The 17,843-nt window shown below is 43.2% G+C and overlaps 1 protein-coding gene across 2 annotated transcripts in view; it reads right to left on the reverse strand.

The window, feature by feature from the left end:
• Window positions 1-17,843, reverse strand: part of TBCCD1 (TBCC domain containing 1) — a 121,981-nt gene that overhangs the window by 17,022 nt on the left and 87,116 nt on the right. The window contains exon 6 of one of the 2 annotated variants that reach the window (XM_040357102.1): window positions 1,551-1,708. The exons of the other annotated variant lie outside the window; for it this stretch is intronic. Within the exon in view, the coding sequence (XP_040213036.1) occupies window positions 1,579-1,708 (130 nt within the window). The 3' untranslated portion in view covers window positions 1,551-1,578. The remainder of the gene's footprint in view (window positions 1-1,550; window positions 1,709-17,843) is intronic. 2 annotated transcript variants of the gene reach the window in all.

Here is a 17,843-nt window from a genome sequence, read left to right on the forward strand (position 1 = left end):
GTCTGCAAGGTAGACAGACAGAATAGTGTAATGATTCTGTTAAAAAACTAGTAAATACCTATTATATTCCTTCATCTATATCACCTCGGCATTTTAGTTTGTTCTCTCATTCACTTCCTGGTTTGCATCGTTTGTTCATGTAAGAACTACATTTCCCAGTATGAATTGCGGCACGCCCAGTAATTCACACATCCTTGAAGTCTCTAACACGTAGAGAGCGTCCTGCCACACAGATGTAGTTCCCAGGAGGGGGTGAGCCCGTTACTCACCACCGCAGTAAAGCCTCCCATCACGGTGGTGAGTAAAATCAGACAAGCAGGAAGTGAACAGAACAGAGAAGAAATAGAGCGACTTCTGAGCAAAAACCAACAATGAGGAAGTGAAAAGAGGAATATCTGCAGGTAAAGGATGCTTATTATGAAAGAAAAAAAAAATCCTTTACAACCCCTTTAAGCTATTGCCATTGCAATAACTGTAAAACATTGATTTTAGGATTCTTTTACTGGATTTTTGAGCACATGACTACAGTGGTAGTAGTTTAAAAGGCTGAACAGTTCCATTAATTTTACAGAAAAAACAGTCATTAAAATATAGGAGCTCCCCATACTGAAAATGGCAGTTGTCCGATTGCTAGGCTGAATCACTGATATCAAAGCCTCCCGAGTATGAGGTACGCAGAAGAGGAAAGTCATGGACATTTTTGAATTCCTGATTTGCATACTGTCAGCCAGCAACTTAGATTTTGTAAGCCAGAGGGTCACTGACAGCAAATTTTCTCATAAAATGATTGATTATTTTCATTAGCAAAGAACTGGCGATGAGGGATTTTACATACACACCCATAGGTATACATTAACTGTGTGTGTGTGTATATATATATATACACATACACATATATATACATATACATATACACACACAGACACGAGAACGTTAACATTTTTTATATTATATATGAAAATAGGTTTCCTTTCCAATTGGGATGACAGTAGCCTACATTAAATTTACACAATAAATTTACAGTAAACATTTATAAACTGCTTCTCTGGATTAAAGGATCACTAAAGGAAAAACATTTTTTAGCTAAATAGCTTCCTTTACCTTGTTACCTTACTGCAGTACTGGTTTCATGTCCTCATTGTTCGTTTTTGCTTTGAAGTAGCTGTAATTCTGCTGTGATCTCCACACTTCCTGCTTATCTGGCTCCTTATGAAAAAACTCATGGGAGCTTCTCACTGTGGTCTAAGCTGTGTGTCTAAAACTCCTCAGAACCAATCAGATTCATTTTAAAAATAAAACACTGCCCTGGATTTGTTTGTTTTTGTTCTGTGGGTCTATTTACTTCACATAAACATGAAACCAGTTTAAAACCGAAAGTGAAACTAGAGGCACATTATATAATAGAATTTAATCTATTTTTAAAAGGAATCAGTTAACTTTTATGTCTCTATACCCTGTAAACAGTCATTTCAGCAAAAAAATTGTTTTCCTTTAGTGACCCTTTAAGGGACATTACATGTATACACAGAACAAATCCATTTAAACGGTACCTGTTTGAGCTGAAACTATTTACACACTTCAACCAGCAGCTTGTTTTGTACCATCAGTTGCTGGCACAAGGCTATCCAGTTGATATCTGTTTCCAGTTTTAACTAGCCATTCATTAAATTTGTATTCAACAAGTGCTTGGAACCTTTTTTTCTGTTCCCTGTAAAGTGAAAAGGAAAATAAACAAACTATCAGTAAAGGCGACATTTACCTATGTTTCCATAGTCTGAAGCAGTTTACCCCCCCCCCCCCCCCGCCCCGAGGAATTGCTTGAGGGCATTTTCTGGTTTCAGGAAACCTCTACTAAAATGATATCTATAAAACACAATACATTAGCATAATCAGCAAGTTATACAATACATATTAAAAAAGGTAACAAAAAACGGAATATTTAGTGAACGTCACACTCAAAGCAAATTTTTTTTCAAGCCTTCATGCTCTGTAGGACAAAATTATTTTGAGTAATGAACATCAAAAAAATAATGACCTCAAGTGCAGAAATGAAAAACTGTAGTGAGCCTTTACATGTGGTCAATGTAATTGTCCTTTACACTGATGGCAGAAAGAACCCTAGTTGAAATACTCTGTTACAAAAGATAAGTGGACTTGTACTTAACAGGACAAGTTTATTTTAACCACTTAAGACCCGGACCAAAATGCAGGTAAAAAATCCGGCCCGTTTTTATTTTTTGCGCTATAAACAAAAATAGAGCGACAATTTTGAAAAAAAATCAATATTTTTTCCTTTTTGCTATAATAAATATCCCCCAAAAATATATATAAAAAAGTTTTTTTTCCTCATTTTAGGCCGATACGTATTCTTCTACCTATGTTTGGTAAAAAAAAAGAAAAAATATCACAATAAGCGTTTATCGATTGGTTTGAGTAAAATTTATAGGGCCAGATTCTCAGAGGAGATACGACAGCGTATCTCCAGATACGCCGTCGTATCCGAGTTGCGCCGTCGTATCTATGTGCCTGATTCTTAGAATCAGTTACGCATAGATTTCCCTTAGATCCGACAGGCGTAAGTCTTACGCCGTCGGATCGTAACTGCATATTTACGCTGGCCGCTAGGGGCGTGTATTGTGATTTACGCGTCGAAATATGTAAATCAGCTAGTTACGCGAATTCACGAACGTACGCCCGGCCGAGGCAGTACAGTTACGCCGTTTACGTTAGGCTTTTTCCGGCGTATAGTTACCCCTGCTATATGGTGGCGTAAGTGCGGTTGCTTAACTCTGGGAGGACGTCCTCCCAGAGAATCATTCGGGCGCGCACACGCGATCAATGTTGCTCGCCGGGTCCACGGGACCCACAGCAACAAGGATCACGGTAAAGGGCCAATGAAATCGTCTCTTTACCACGTGATTGCGCCGTCCAATGACGGCGCAATCACAAATGTAAACAAACCTGGCAAACAGGTCGTTTGCAGGTCATCTCTCTCCTCTCCTCACACCGTTGCAGCGTGAGAGAAGAGAGATAATAGCTAAACGTGAGTGCCTAGCAGTGCGCCCAATAGTGCCCCATCTCTGCCCCATCTGTGCCCAAACAGTGCCATCTGTGCCCACCAGTGCCATCTGTGCCCACCAAAGCCACCAGTTCCACCTGCACCACTGCAGTGCCGCCTGTGCCCACCCGTGACGCCTGTGCCCACCCGTGACGCCTGCTAATCAGCGACCCTAGAGCCACAGCAGTGCAACCAGAGCCACAGCAGTTCACACCAGTGCCACCTTTGCCCATCAGTTCCACCTGCGCCACTGCAGTGCCACATCAGCGCCACCAGTGTTCTGCATTGCAGCCTCACTAGCCACCAGTATGGCAAAAAAATATTTTACCGCCGAGCAGGCCTTCCAGCAACAATGCGCGACTGATGAGAGCTGCGGGGAGCTCTCTGAGTCTGTGTCCGATTCGGATTCGGCCTATGAGCCCGTAACAAGTAGCGGGTCTGATACGGAATTAGAGGAGGAATGTGTGCCCACTAAAAGAAGGCGTTCTGGCGTGGAGCAGCAGCAGCCTACTTCTAGCAGCACAGTGCCGTCCACCCCGCAAGCAGTGCAACAAAGGCCCCAAAGGGATAGGAGCCATGCCAGCCTTCCCTATGGCCTTCAAAACCCCCTGTGGCTGCCTTCCAATTCTGGAGCAACAAATACCCCCCCCCTTTCACCGCCCAGCCAGGTGTCCAGATAAACACCGAAAATTTTGCCATGATCGATTTTTTTAATTTACTTTTTACAGAAGAATTATTATCCTCCATTGTGACCCAGTGCAACCTCTACGCTCAGCAGTTCATAGAAAGCAACCCCGATTCCAGCTATGCCCGCCCCTTTGAGTGGAGAGAACGGACAGTAGAGGAGTTCAAAATATTTTTAGGCCTGACCTTCAATATGGGTCTCTCCAAAAAAAAAAAACAATCCTACTCCTATTGGTCTACCAAAGCCATCCACCACATGCCAGTATTCTCATCCCGTATGCCCAGATCCCGATACTTTTTTATTCTACGGATCCTCCACTATAATGACAACACTGAGTTCCCTTCCAGAAATGACCTTTCTTTTGACAAATTATTACAAATTCGGCCATTTCATGAGTCCCTTGTGAAATTCTCTGGCAGGCTGGGCATCAAACAGTTCATCCCCAGCAAAAGGGCCCGATATGGGGTGAAAATGTATAAACTGTGCGACCGAGACACGGGGTACATCTACTCCTTCCTTGTATACGAAGGGAAGGACTCCCAACTGCACCCCCCCCGAATGCCCAGAGTATATTGGAAGCAGTGGAAAAGTGGTCTGGGAGCTTATCTACCCGCTCCTTGGAAAGGGATACCACCTTTATGTGGACAATTTTTACACCAGCTTGCCCCTTTTTCGCAATCTACACCGGAGAGACACCCCAGCATGTGGCACCGTAAGAACCAACAGAAAGGGCTTCCCGCAAAAATTAGTCAATCAGAAGCTAAAACGAGGAGAGACGACATCTTTGCGGAACCAGGAGCTATTGGCTGTCAAGTGGAGGGACAGACGAGACGTCCACATGCTCACCACCATCCACGACGACACCTACATGGAAGTCCCAGTCCAGAAACCATCTTGCGTCTACGACTACAATTTGTTTATGGGAGGCGTAGACTTCAATGACCAGATGATTGAACCCTACCTTCCCTCCAGAAAATCCAGTCACTGGTACAAAAAAGTGTCCATTTATTTTTTCAGTTTGGTCTTCTATAACGCTTATGTTATATAAAAAAAATGAACACCGAATCCCGCACCCTATCTTTACTTTCAAGAAGAAATCATCACCGCCCTTTCGTTCCCTGAAATCCCACCAGAAATTCTTCGCACTGATTGCGTGAGCAGACTTCACGAACGGCACTTTCCTGACAAAATCCCCCCCCCCCCCCCCGTGAAAACGGGCACAAACGCCAGAAGAAATGCCGGGTGTGCTCCAGAGGAGTCGTCAGAAGAGACACCACAGTTTATTGTCCCGATTGTCCTTCCCAACCAGGCCTCTGTTTAGGTGTATGTTTCCGCCTTTACCATACTACTGAAAATTATTAGGTAAACAAAATTCAAATTTCCTGCCTCCACACCCCTGATGCCACTGCACTGTAAATACCTCTGCCTTCTCCGGAACTGACCCTGGCTTGTTTTACGACCACGCTTCTGCCTAACGCTTAACTGTACCTACCTCTGCCTGCTCTGGAATTGACCCTGGACCGTTTGACCACGTTTTTTGCCTGCCTCTTGGATTGATCTTTTACCCTGCTATGCTAGTGGGAACACAGGGGTCTCACATATGTGAGGGGCTCCAGAATTGTTTTTCTGGATGAAAAACATTTTTTTTTAGTTTTCTCATTCCCGGATTAGGGTCTGGTTGCCCGGAGGCTTCAAAGAGATTTGGGTGGGAGAAGCCTCTACCCCTGTCCCCATTCTTTCCTGGCCTGCTACCTGGACCATGTTCCTGCTTACTACCAGGACCAATATTTAGGAACTGCTGGCAATGTTTCTACTTGCACTGGCCCTGGACTGTATATGGACAGTATCCCTGTACTGACTATAAACAATATTCCTCAAACAAGGGAAAGGGGGGAGGGGGGGGGGTTTTGGCAAGTATTATCACTGGTAAATGGATATCTGTGAATCTCTAGATATCTAAAAAGGATCGCACATCAAGTGATGGTTCTGTTGCTGCAACCTTAATGGCATACAATAATCAAATTAGAGGACAAAGAATGGGGAATTGGGGAATGATCTAAGTGAAGATCAGAGAACTAGATAAGAGGTTACTTTGGGCAACAGTGATTGATCTAGAAAAATATTGATACAAAAAGATTTATTCAGGCATCAATGGTAAGAGAATATTACATAAATATAAATACAAGAAAGCTCTTACTTTTTTACACAAAAATGAACTGACAAGACTCACACAGAGTATTTATATTTATGTAATATTCTCTTACCATTGATGCCTGAATAAATCTTTTTGTATCAATATTTTTCTAGATCAATCACTGTTGCCCAAAGTAACCTCTTATCTAGTTCTCCGATCTTCACTTAGATCATTCCCCAATTCCCCATTCTTTTTCCTCTAATTTGATTATTGTGGACAATATTCCTGCCTGCTGCCTGGACAATTCCATTCACTGTCGCTGACCACGTCCCTGCCTGCTGCCTGGATCGGGGCTCTCCTTCTGTGGACAATTGCACTACTAAAAACACAGGTAATCTTTTTTACCCATTACTCAGCAGAATGTATTTTAGGGTGTAATTCTTGGTATGTACATGCTGTGTTAGAAATTGGATGTGTAATTTGTGTCCCTAGAACACCTGATGGTGCTTCTTGGATGTTGGGTCTCTATGTGGCCAGGCTGTTGAAAAAGCTCACACATGTGGTATCGTCATACTCAGGAGGAGCAGCAGAATATATTTTGGGGTGTAATTTTTGCTATGTACATGCTATGTGTTGGAAATATCCTATAAATGGACAACTTTGTGGGAAAAAAATGCGTTTTCATTTTTATTCCACATTTTCCAAAAACATCTGGAAAAAAATGAACCGTTCAAAAGACTCATTATGCCTCATAAGTTATACGTTGGGGTGTTAGCTTTCCAAAATGGGGTCACTTTGTGGGCGTTTCCATTGTCCTGGTGCTCCAGGGCCTTCAAAACTAATAGGTGGTTGAGAGATTAGATGTGTAATTTATGCTCCTAGAACGCTTGAAGTTGCTACTTCAGTGTTGGGCCTCTGTATGTGGCCAGACTGTGTAAAAGTCTCATGTGGTATCGCCATACTCAGGAGGAGCAGGAGAATATATTTTGGGGTGGCATTTGTGGAATATACATGCCATGTGAGAGAAATAACCTGTTATAAAATGACAATATGGTGTGGGGAAAAAAAAATCTTAATTTTGCAAAGAATTGTGGGAAAAAATGGCAACTTCAAAAAACGAACTATGCCTCTTACTAACTACCTTGGAATGTCTACTTTCCAAAAATGGGTCATTTGGGGGGTATTTGTACTTTACTGGCTTGTTAGGGTCTCAAGAAATGAGAGGCTGTCAGTACATCAGATGTGATCAAATTGATCAATTTTCAGTAATTGGTACCATAGCTTGTAGACCCTATAACTTTCACCCAGACTAAATAATATCCAAATTTTATTTTTATTTTTTACCAAAGATATGTAGCATTTTAGGCCAAATTTATGAAGAAAAATTACTTTTTTGCTAAATTTTATGATAAAAATGTCATTTGGTTACAGTGTTGTATGACTGAGTTATTGTCATTCAAAATGCACCGAAAGCTGAAAATTGGTCTGGTGATTAAGGGGGTTTTCGTGCCCGGTGGTCAAGTGGTTAAGTATGGCCGCCGTTCCCGTTTTTTTTGTAACCGCGACATTATGGCGGACACATCGGACAATTTTGACACATTTTTGGGACAATTGTCATTTTCACAGCAAAAAAAAAAAATCTATAAAAATGCATTGTTTACTGTGAAAATTACAATTGCAGTTTGGGAGTTAACCACTAGGGGGCGCTGAAGGGGTTACGTGTGACCTCATATGCGTTTCTAACTGTAGGGGGGCGGGGCTGGACGTGTGACATCGTTGATCGTGTTTCCCTATATTGGGGAACACACGATCAATGACAGCGCCACAGTGAAGAACGGGGAAGCTGTGTTTACACACCGCTCTCCTCGTTCTTCAGCTCCGGGGACCGATCGCGGGACTCCAGCGGCGATCAGGTCCCGCAGCGTCGGACCAGGCCGGCTTAAATGGCCACATACAGGTACGTGGATGTGCCCAGCCGTGCCATTCTGCCGACGTATATCAGCGTGAAGGGGTCCTTAAGTGGTTAAAAAAAGTCCAAATGTCCTTTAGTTTTTTACTCAATTAAAAAGAGACTCGTTATGCAGGCACAGGTGCAATGACCCAGGCTCGAACATTTGGCCATCCGGGTTCATGCACCTGCCCATGCCTACTTGTCAAAATTGGAGCTGCGGTTCGCTCCATACACCCCCCTCGGTCTCCATTGTCATAAAACAGCTGCCTGTGTGCAGCTCCACGCTGCTCGAAACTGAAAAACAAGTGGCTCTTCAGGCTGTACAAGCCAATTCACACATGTGGATGAGCCCTAATTTTGAAGAATGCTTACACTTTTTTTTTTTAATGGAGTAAAAATCTCAATAGGAGGATTGCACACTCTCTCTTCACACTGTATGTGCCAATTTTCCCATCTGAATGAGCCATAAATCAAAACAATCTGACAAAATCTTGTCCACTTCTTTCAGGTATATTTAGGTTTAGGTATATAAGTTTTTTTTACTTATAAAATCATTTTCTTGAAGTTCATTGAGGAACACAGGATTGTAGAACAGTCTGTGGATTATGTGCAGCTTCCTTTAGGATGTGGATATCGTTCAAGATCAGCACCGGTAAAACCCCATTATGCTTCAGCTTATTCAGCAAACAGTACATAGGGCCAATAAAAACGGAGAGTTTGGACTTGTGTTCCTCAATGCACTGCACTTGATATATCATGTACATATCTTGCTACTTACATCTCACCTTTATCTTTAGTTGCATCTTAAAGATCTAGATATTGGTAAAAAACTGAAAAAAAAAAAAAAAAAATTCTCTGGGATTGTACAGCATTATTGAATAAGTGGCCATAGTGCTACTTCTGTACTATTCTATTTTATACATATCTGAAATGTGTATGCCGTCAGATTTATTTGTTGCATCTTCTAATGAATTAAAAAAATCTTATGAAATAAAGTTACCAAATATGGGAAGATATGCAAGATAACGCGGTTTCCCAAATAAGGACTAACAATGTGGAGAAGAACCCCGAATGGGAAACCACTAACCAGCCCAAGAATTTAAACTAGACCAGTAGTAAGTTGGTCAACCAAAAGAAAATAGGTTTTAAAGGCCTAGTGGTTACAAACTTCGTATTTCAGCTAGAACAAAATATTAGGTGGAGGCTTTTCAGACTTGCAAAATAGATGACTGATGCCGAAAGGTGCAAGAAACACCAATAGATGTAATGGAGATGGACCAGAAAGGGAAGAGAGAATGCTTTTCTTGAGAGCATAAACCCCAGAAATGCATTGCCTGAGCCATCTAGCTATGGTGGAAGAGGATGCAGGATGACCCTTCTTGGAACCTTCAGGGAGTGCAAAGAGGATCCGTTTTTCGGGAAGGAAGATGCAGCTAGGCAAACTTTAGGGGTCGAACCACATCCAGACAATGGATTTAAAATCTATTTAGTGTGTTTTTGGGGCAGAGGGAAGGCAGTATAATATCCTCATTAAGGTGAAAGGAAGAGGCTACCTTGAGAAGAAAGGAGGGTCTGTTTTAAAAGGCATCCTGTTAAAGCCAGAGACTTAGAAGCAGGGCAGAATAGAGGGATTATGACAGGAGGTCTGTCCCATTCGGAAGAGGCCAAAGCTCCCCCCAGAACTCCGAGTATACCCATGTACCAAATTCTCCTGGGCCTATTTGGGGCGATAAGGATCACTGGAATACATTCCTTGCTCTATCTTGTGGAGCAATTAAGAGAAAAACTTCACTGGAGGGAATTCATACATCAGGGCATCCACAGAAGACTATCCCTGGATCTGGTCACAAACCTGTTCAGTTTCTTGCAAATCTGGAGGAAGGACGTGATGTCCATATCTGTATGTCCCCACCTCTGACAGAGCATCAGGAAGATCTTGGGGTGAAAGCTCCACTCCTCTGAATCCAGGCGTTGGGGACTCAGGAAGCTTGCCTGCCAACTGAAACACCGAAAGGCATGTGTAAAGGATGCTTTTATAATAAGACTTGGAAAACCAAGCCTTTAACAGAGAATTCTGCGCATGTGCACAGAGAGCAGTGTCAGTCTAGAGATCTGGCAAATTACATTTTCCAGGGCATCAAAACAAAATAGCATCAACAAAAAGCATGAGAAACGCAATTGTTCTAGAACAGGGTCTTCTGACAAAAAAATCATGTTCTGTATTAATTTGTCCAGTCAGCTATAGTCTGACAAATGGACATAACCCTGCAATAGCAGGTTGTAAGGCAGGACCAGCGAAAGCAAAGCATGCCTTGAAAAATTTTTCAAAAGCACCTGTCAACGCAAATCTTAAAAGGAGGAAATGTTTTCAACAAGAACAACGAGATGCTTTTTAAGAACCGAGATGGCAGGAACCACCAACCAGAAAAGACCATTTTTTTCTAAATGCCTTTTCCATAGGATATAACACGGCAAAAGTTTGAGGAATAAGAACTTTGTCAGGATTTGGCTAAACCTCATTCAGTTAGCTTGAATGTACAGAGGTAAGGTCTTTTTAGAGATTTTGCCAGCACCCATAGGACCATGGTTAGGCTGAGGAATTTTCAATGTGGTTTGACAAAATCTAATACGGACCACATCAATAAGCGAGCTCACAATTGCAATCATGTGGAATTAAGCCTTAGCTGGAGTCTCAAGATACAGAAAGAGAATTGCTCTGCAGGATCTCCTGTGTTAGGTGTGAGGTTAGGAGAATCAGAGGCCAGAGACCAAAGGCTCCGGGAAAGGCAGAGTGTTTCCCTAAGAATTCAGGACATAGTTGCTGTAAAATCTGCTCTAGTCAAACAGGCCATTTGTTGAGCACCTGAAGAATTAGAGGAGGAGAGCTGTTAATATGGGACCTTGCTCTAAGTGCAGGGTAACAACTGTCACCATGAGCATCTTGCTAATTTTCCTCAGTGTCAGCTACAGCCAAACTGCTATTAGGCTTTTTTAATTTCAGCTGCTCTCCATCATTGCCAAGCAATGGGATCCCCTATGAGTTACTCACGAAATTAATGTGGAATATTTGCGTGCCTAAAGATAGAACCGCTTCAACCCAGGTACTGACTGATGTCCTGTCTATCTCTAAAGCCTCACACACATGATCGGAGCTCTTGGACTTTTCCATGGATTTTGCTCAGAAGGGCGTTGTCCGTGAACTTGGTATGCATACACACGGCAGGACGTTTTCAGCCAACAAACACGAACGTAGTGACGTAATGGACGTACTACGTGTTTTTTCTGCTTTTTACTGCCACTCTTTGGGCAACTTCTATTATCGTCGTCTGACCTTTAGCATTGGTTCTGAGTATGTGTGTTTGTACTTTAGTCTGATGGACTTGTGTACACATGATCGGATTAGCCGACATAGGACATTTGTTGCCAGTTTGTTTGTTCTCACAGCGAACATGTGTCCGATGAAAAAGCGAAAAAGTTTGTCCGATGGAGCATACACACGGTTTGATTGTCCACTAAAACAGGTCTGTCTGACATTTGTTGTCAAAAAGTCAGATCGTGTGTATGGGCCTTAAGGAAGCACGTAGACTCAAGCAGACATGCTTTTTGTGTTCTTGGCAGAAGTGCGTCAGACAAAAGGTGTTTGCAACCATGTCACCACCCAAGCATCAATGTTGCATGTGAAGAACCTGCCAAATTAAAAAAAGTTACATTACTCTCCATCAATGTAGTAGGCACATTTACAGGAGGAGGATAACATATCACATGTAAAACAGGACATGGTAAAAAATTACAGGGAACCTCTATCTTATCCGAATAATGCAGCAGCTTCATGGAGGGGACCAAACTTCATCTGTCAAGGTGGGCATACCCCCAAAAGAGTCTTTAGGGTCTTGGAATGGACCACAGCCCTGGACTTATATAGCACCCTGTGGCAAAATACACACATTGCAGTGCACCATGTGCCATGGTGAGCACCGAATGCAGGATTCAGTGCCTGAAGCAAATCTTACAGGCCTACCCTGGATACAGTTCATGATAAAAATTAGGGGAAAATGTGGAAACTGCTAGTGAACCCCTGAGGCAATAAGCGGTTGGATCGTGCTAAACGTGTCAGTCGAAATAATGAAGAAAAATAGGGGGATTGGTGTAGAAACTTCTGCAGAGAAAAAGACGTTCATCACCTAAAAAAAAGGAACAGCAGAGGGCGCCAGACTAAGTGCAGTAGTATGAGCACAGTTTATTATGACAGAATTGGAAACTCAAATTTAGATGTGAAAACTGTGACGAGACCCCTTTGCTTGCCCGGTTCTGCTCTCCCGACACTCCTCTGCTACTATTGAGTCAGCTTGCAGATTGCAACGTCTGATGGTCCAGTCATCCAAGGTTCCGGGATCCGAACTACAGCTATGTGCCGTTCAGACCCATTAAGAACAAACACCAGGCAGGCTGTATGCAAGTTCAAACAGGACTCTTTATTTTCAAGTACACAGCACACTTTTATACAGAATTTGGAACATCCCACCCCCAACAACCGCTTTCCCATTGGTCAATTGTAAAGTATATGCAGTCTTCACTCAGGTCCTCCTTGACCATGCAAATGAGGACTTGAAATAGTCAACAGGGATTAGTCCAATAGCTTGGATAGAAAGACTTGTGTATTCAGACAGAAGCCCCAGGGGGTAATCAATGTACACAATAACCCGGTCTATTTAACAGAACTTAATTACTACCTCTGAGAGGTTACATTCCTTTAGAATGCTAATTCAATACTCCTGACAGGAGACTTCTGACCTTTAGAACAATACAAAGTCCCTTAGCGTAAACACATACATCTTCAAACACACATAATAGATTCAATTAACCTTCAATCCACAATTCTAGCCAGACGGACTGTCTCCGACAGAAGATACCCACACTTGATAATCAAAAGGCTTTTAAAACAGGGTTATCACATAATGGAAATGTCTCAGTATAGCTCAGTAACCACTCCAGTACTCTCCGTTATAGAGTATATGATCAACTGTAACTCCTTTCTGTCTTGCGTCTATTTCATAGTTCTTATTTAGAACTTGTTCCTTTTATAATTGTTGAACTTTAAATGACCTCTGCTTTATGACAAGTACTTGTACACAGGCGTTCTCGAAAATGTATTAAGAATGTTAACCAGGGAACATTCTGACAGTGGTTGAAATATAAAATCACAAGATGAGATAAGAGTAAACCTCTCATAACAAGTGGTTTGAAATAATTTGGTGGGTTGGGAAAGTTATGTACAGTACATTAAGTTTGACAGGGTCAAGCAGAGGTCTACTTGTGCCTCATTAAAACTGTTAAAATACAGTTTTCAATGTGTATATTAATAATTAGAACTCATGTTTGGGCCAGATGCATCTTTGTGTTTTCTTTATGTCCTTGGAGATGATGATGTCTTTCTATCTTATCTTGCTGTCTAGCTATCGAGGCCAATTAGATGGGGTTGTTTGTCTTTAGAGTTTTGTGTACCTGCTGAGATTAGACGCATAATGTTACCTTATCTGATTTTCTGGGTACCTGCCGAAACTCGTAAGATAATGAATCTCTTTTGAAACCTGCTTGACCCTTAGAAACCCAGGAGTAAGTCTACCCCTCCTCTCGTTTTCTTCTTTATAAGCTGTATCCCGTAATAAAGCTTCAGACTTGTTTTGCACATTGCCTGTGTGCATGTGTCATTGAGGTCTCCATAATTCTGAATTGTGGTCACGGTGGATTTACCAAAATAAGAGGGTGGTCGGCTGTCCAGTAATTATCCTTTTTACAGTGGGGGCTCTTGTCCGGGATGAGCCATTATTCTACGGTAAGTTTATTTTTTTGTCTTATCTGACAAATACATTTTCTTGCCGTGGCTCTGATAAAGCTTTATTCCCGTTTAAATTGTATAGAAAGGAGACGGACCATGCCTACAAAGACTAAGATAGATAAAAGGTATTTGGTAAAACTATAAAGTCCTTTTGGTAAGGACATAGAACGTCCTTTGGGAGGACACAAATGGTTAAACAGTACTGTTGCTCCTTTTGGTAAGGAGAATAGTCTGAGGTAAATCCACCATGACCCAAAACTTTTCTGCGTATTCTTTCTGTCGCTTAGAAGTTTAAGATCATTTGTTGTCTGGGACAGAGGACTGTAAGGTAAGAGGCGTTCCCCACTTCAATATGGGTCAAAAACATGGTACAGAAGTTCCTCCCCTCCTCCCAACCCTGGGGAAACATGTAAAGATTATGTATCTAGGGTTTGTGGTACGGATTATGAGTTCATAGTTCCCTGGGTATAACATTTATCGGGGTGGACTGAAACTATGCATAGCTCTGATCCCTTTTCCCCCGGGATGGTGATAATAATGAGTTTAGGGCCGTAACAACTAATCGATTAATTTCATAATCGATTAGTTGTCAATCGATTACAATTTTCATAATCGATTAATCGGGCAGTAACATAATGGGGTTAAACAAAAAAAATAGCCCTTTATAGTACAAAAAAGCAAATCGCTACTGTAAATATTACTTTCACTGTCCCACAGTAAAAAAAATGAACCACTTACAGTAACGATTATTTGCTCTTTTTGTACTTTGTTTTTTTAACCCCATTATGTTACTAAACATCTCAGGCCTGGGTTCACACCTCTGTTTTTTGGTGCTTTTTGCAGAAACACACTACAGTTCATTTACATGTTATCCTATGGGACACATTCACATCCATGATTTTTTTTCAGCTGCTGCGTATTTGGAAAGGGCAAGGACTTAACGCAAAATGGTGCCATTTTGTTTTTTTTTGGTTCAATATACTTCAATGGAGAAGCTGCAGAAAAGCATGTAATGTGTTTTTGCGGCAATTTGTGTTTTGTAATCTGCCCAACAAATTGGCCCAAAAAAATAAAAAAATGCCAACTTTTTTTTTCTTTTTTTAAAGGCTATTATACGATTAATCGAAACAATAATAGGCCAACTAATCGATTATGAAAATAATCGTTAGTTGCAACCCTAGATGAGCTTCACATGGACATGGTAAAGGGTCCATATCTGGGAAATAAAAAAAAGGCGTTTCCCTAGTACTCCGGGGACCCACGATGGGACAGGACTTATACGAGACAGGGAGAGGGAGAACTGGTTAAAATATGCCCCATCCCCAGGGATAAGAACAAACAAAAAGGAACCCAAGAAAATGTATTGTAAGGCTATGGGAGAAAGCACAGGGAAGAGGCAGATAAAGAGACCAGACCCAACTGCACCCCTCCTTCCATTTAACCCTCCAGATAAATTCAATGCTGTTAATGTAATAAATGTCATGCTTAACCACTCTAACCACTTAAGACCGGAACATTATGCAGGTAAAGGACCTGGCCAGTTTTTGTGATTCGGCACTGTCGCTTTAACTGACAATTGCGCGGTCGTGCGATGTGGCTCCCAAACAAAATTGGCGTCTTTTATTTCCCACAAATAGAGCTTTTTTTTGGTGGTATTTGATCACCTCTGCGGTTTTTATTTTTTGCCCTATAAACAAAAATAGATTTTTTTTTCCCCCTCAGTTTAGGCCGATAAATATTCTTCTACCTATTTTTGGTAAAAAACAAAAACAAAAAAATCGCAATAAGCGTTTATCGATTGGTTTGCACAAAATTTATAGCGTTTACAAAATAGGAGATAGTTTTATTGCATTTTTCTAAAAAAAATGTTTTACTACTAATGGCGGTGATCATTGCGACATTATGGCGGATACATCTGACAATTTTGACACATTTTTGGGACCATTGTCAAAAAATGCTATAAAAATAGGATTTTTGTACTCATCGTAAAATCCATTTCTCTGAGTTCATAGACAGACACAGCCTTCTTTGACATTAGGGTTATGCTTCTTCCTACCAGGAGAGTTTTAGGCAGAATTTAACAGCACTTAAAGTGTTAAAACCTTTCCTTTGTGCCGCTCCTCCCAGGGGGCGTGGCTCCCCAGGCATAACCCACACCCTGCTTTAGGAGCCTCAGTCCGTAACAAGCAGTACAAACCAAGGAGGGGTGGGTGCTGTGTCCGTCTATGAACTCAGAGAAATGGATTTTACGGTGAGTACAAAAATCCTATTTTCTCTTCCGTTCATAGACGGACACAGCCTTCTTTGACATTAGGGACGTCCCCAAGCAGTGTCAAAAAAAATTGAGGGGTGGGAAAGTAACACATCAAACCAGGTTACACCCCAAACAAAAACCAGAGTTGCTCAACGGAGAAACTCCAAACAAACTGCCGCCCGTAACAGCTGCGGCTGAGGAAGGCATCAAAAGATGCACACACATCCACCTCGTAAAACTTTGAAACAGCGTGGAATGACGACCAGGATGCATCCTAACACCGCTGTAACACATGATGCCGGAAAGCCCAAGAGGCCCCGATCGCCCTGGTCGAATGCGCCATAACCCGAAAGGGGGGCACACGCCCCTTCAGGGCATAGGCCTGAAGCACAATCCGTCGGAACCACCTAGGAACGGTGGCCGACGAGACTGCCAGGCCCACTTGTAGGGCCAGCCACCGACACAAACAGTGAGTCCGACTTCCGGAACGGAACCGTAACATATAAGTACACTTGTAGGGCCCGAACCACATCCAGAGGATGCAAAGTGGCCTTCTCCTGGCATTTCGGCCGAGGACATAAGGATGGAAGAAATGTCCACATCAATGTGAAAAGCCGAAACGACCTTAGGGAGAAAAAACGGCTGCGGCCGCAGCACCACCTCATCCTTACGGATGACCAAGCAGGGAGCCTTGCAAGACAAGGCCGCCAGATCAGACAGACACACGTGTGATCGAGGTAATTGCTACCAGAATAAAATCACCTTTTGTGACAATAAACAAAAAAAACTCCCGAATGTCCTCAAAGGGAGCATCCCGAAGCACTGAAAGGACTAAATTCAAGTCCCATGGGGGTAATGGAGGGCGCACCAGAGGGGCCACCTGCCAGACCCCCTGACCCAACGTACGGACCCAGGAGTGCAACGCCAAGGGTCGCTGCAAGTAAAAAAACAACCAGAGCAGAAATCTGGCTCCTAACCGTACGTAAGGCGAGAGCCTGAACCACTCCCTGCTGCAAAGACAGCAGAACCCTGTACACAACGTATGTACGAGGGTGCCAGTTCATCTCCCCACACACAGAGATCTACGTGAGGTAGACTTCCGTGGACGCAGCACGGCAGAGACCACCGAGCCCAATAGGCCTCGGTCCTTAAGCCCCTGGCTCTCAACAGCTACGCCGCTAAGGCCGGTGGCTGTAAAACAGGGTGTAAGATCGGACCCTGTAACAGAAGATCAATTCCCAGGGGAAGACGCTAGGGGGCGTCTGGCACCAGACGCATAAGGTCCGCGTACCAGAAGCGACGCGGCCAATCTGGGGCAATCAGGACTGATAAAATCCCTACAGCTTCCACTCTGCGCAGCAGGCGAGGAAGAAGCGTGTAAAGTAGGCGACAGTGACCCCAAGGAGCCACCAACGCGTCTGCCCACGGGTCCTTAAACCTGGCCACGAACCGTGGCACCTACCGATAGAGACGGGACGCTAGAAGGTCCACGTCCGGAGTGCCCCACTTTCGGCACAGACCCCGAAACACCTGCGGGTGGAGAGACCACTCTCCTTGGCCCAGTGCAGTGCGACTTAGGTAGTCGGCTAGCCAATTCCGTATTCCCGGAATGTACCCGGCTGATAGAGCCGGAACGGACCCTTCGGCCCACCGAAAGGATGTGCGCGAGCCCCGTCGCTGCAACAGAACTCCGTGTGTTTCCTTGATGATCAACCTACGCCATGGCCGTGGCATCACCGGACAGGATCCTGACCGGTCTGCCCCGTAGATCCAGGGACCACCTGGCAAGGCAAAGATTGAATGCTCGGAGCTCCAGAACGTTGATCAGTAGGCAGGACTCCATCTGAGTCCAGTGCCCCTGGGCTGACTGGGTGCCCCTAGCGCCCCTCCCCAACCGGAAAGGCTGGCATCCGTCGTGACCACTG

The sequence above is a fragment of the Rana temporaria genome, chromosome 6, assembly GCF_905171775.1.
Source record: "Rana temporaria chromosome 6, aRanTem1.1, whole genome shotgun sequence".
In the NCBI taxonomy this organism is placed as follows: domain Eukaryota; kingdom Metazoa; phylum Chordata; class Amphibia; order Anura; family Ranidae; genus Rana; species Rana temporaria.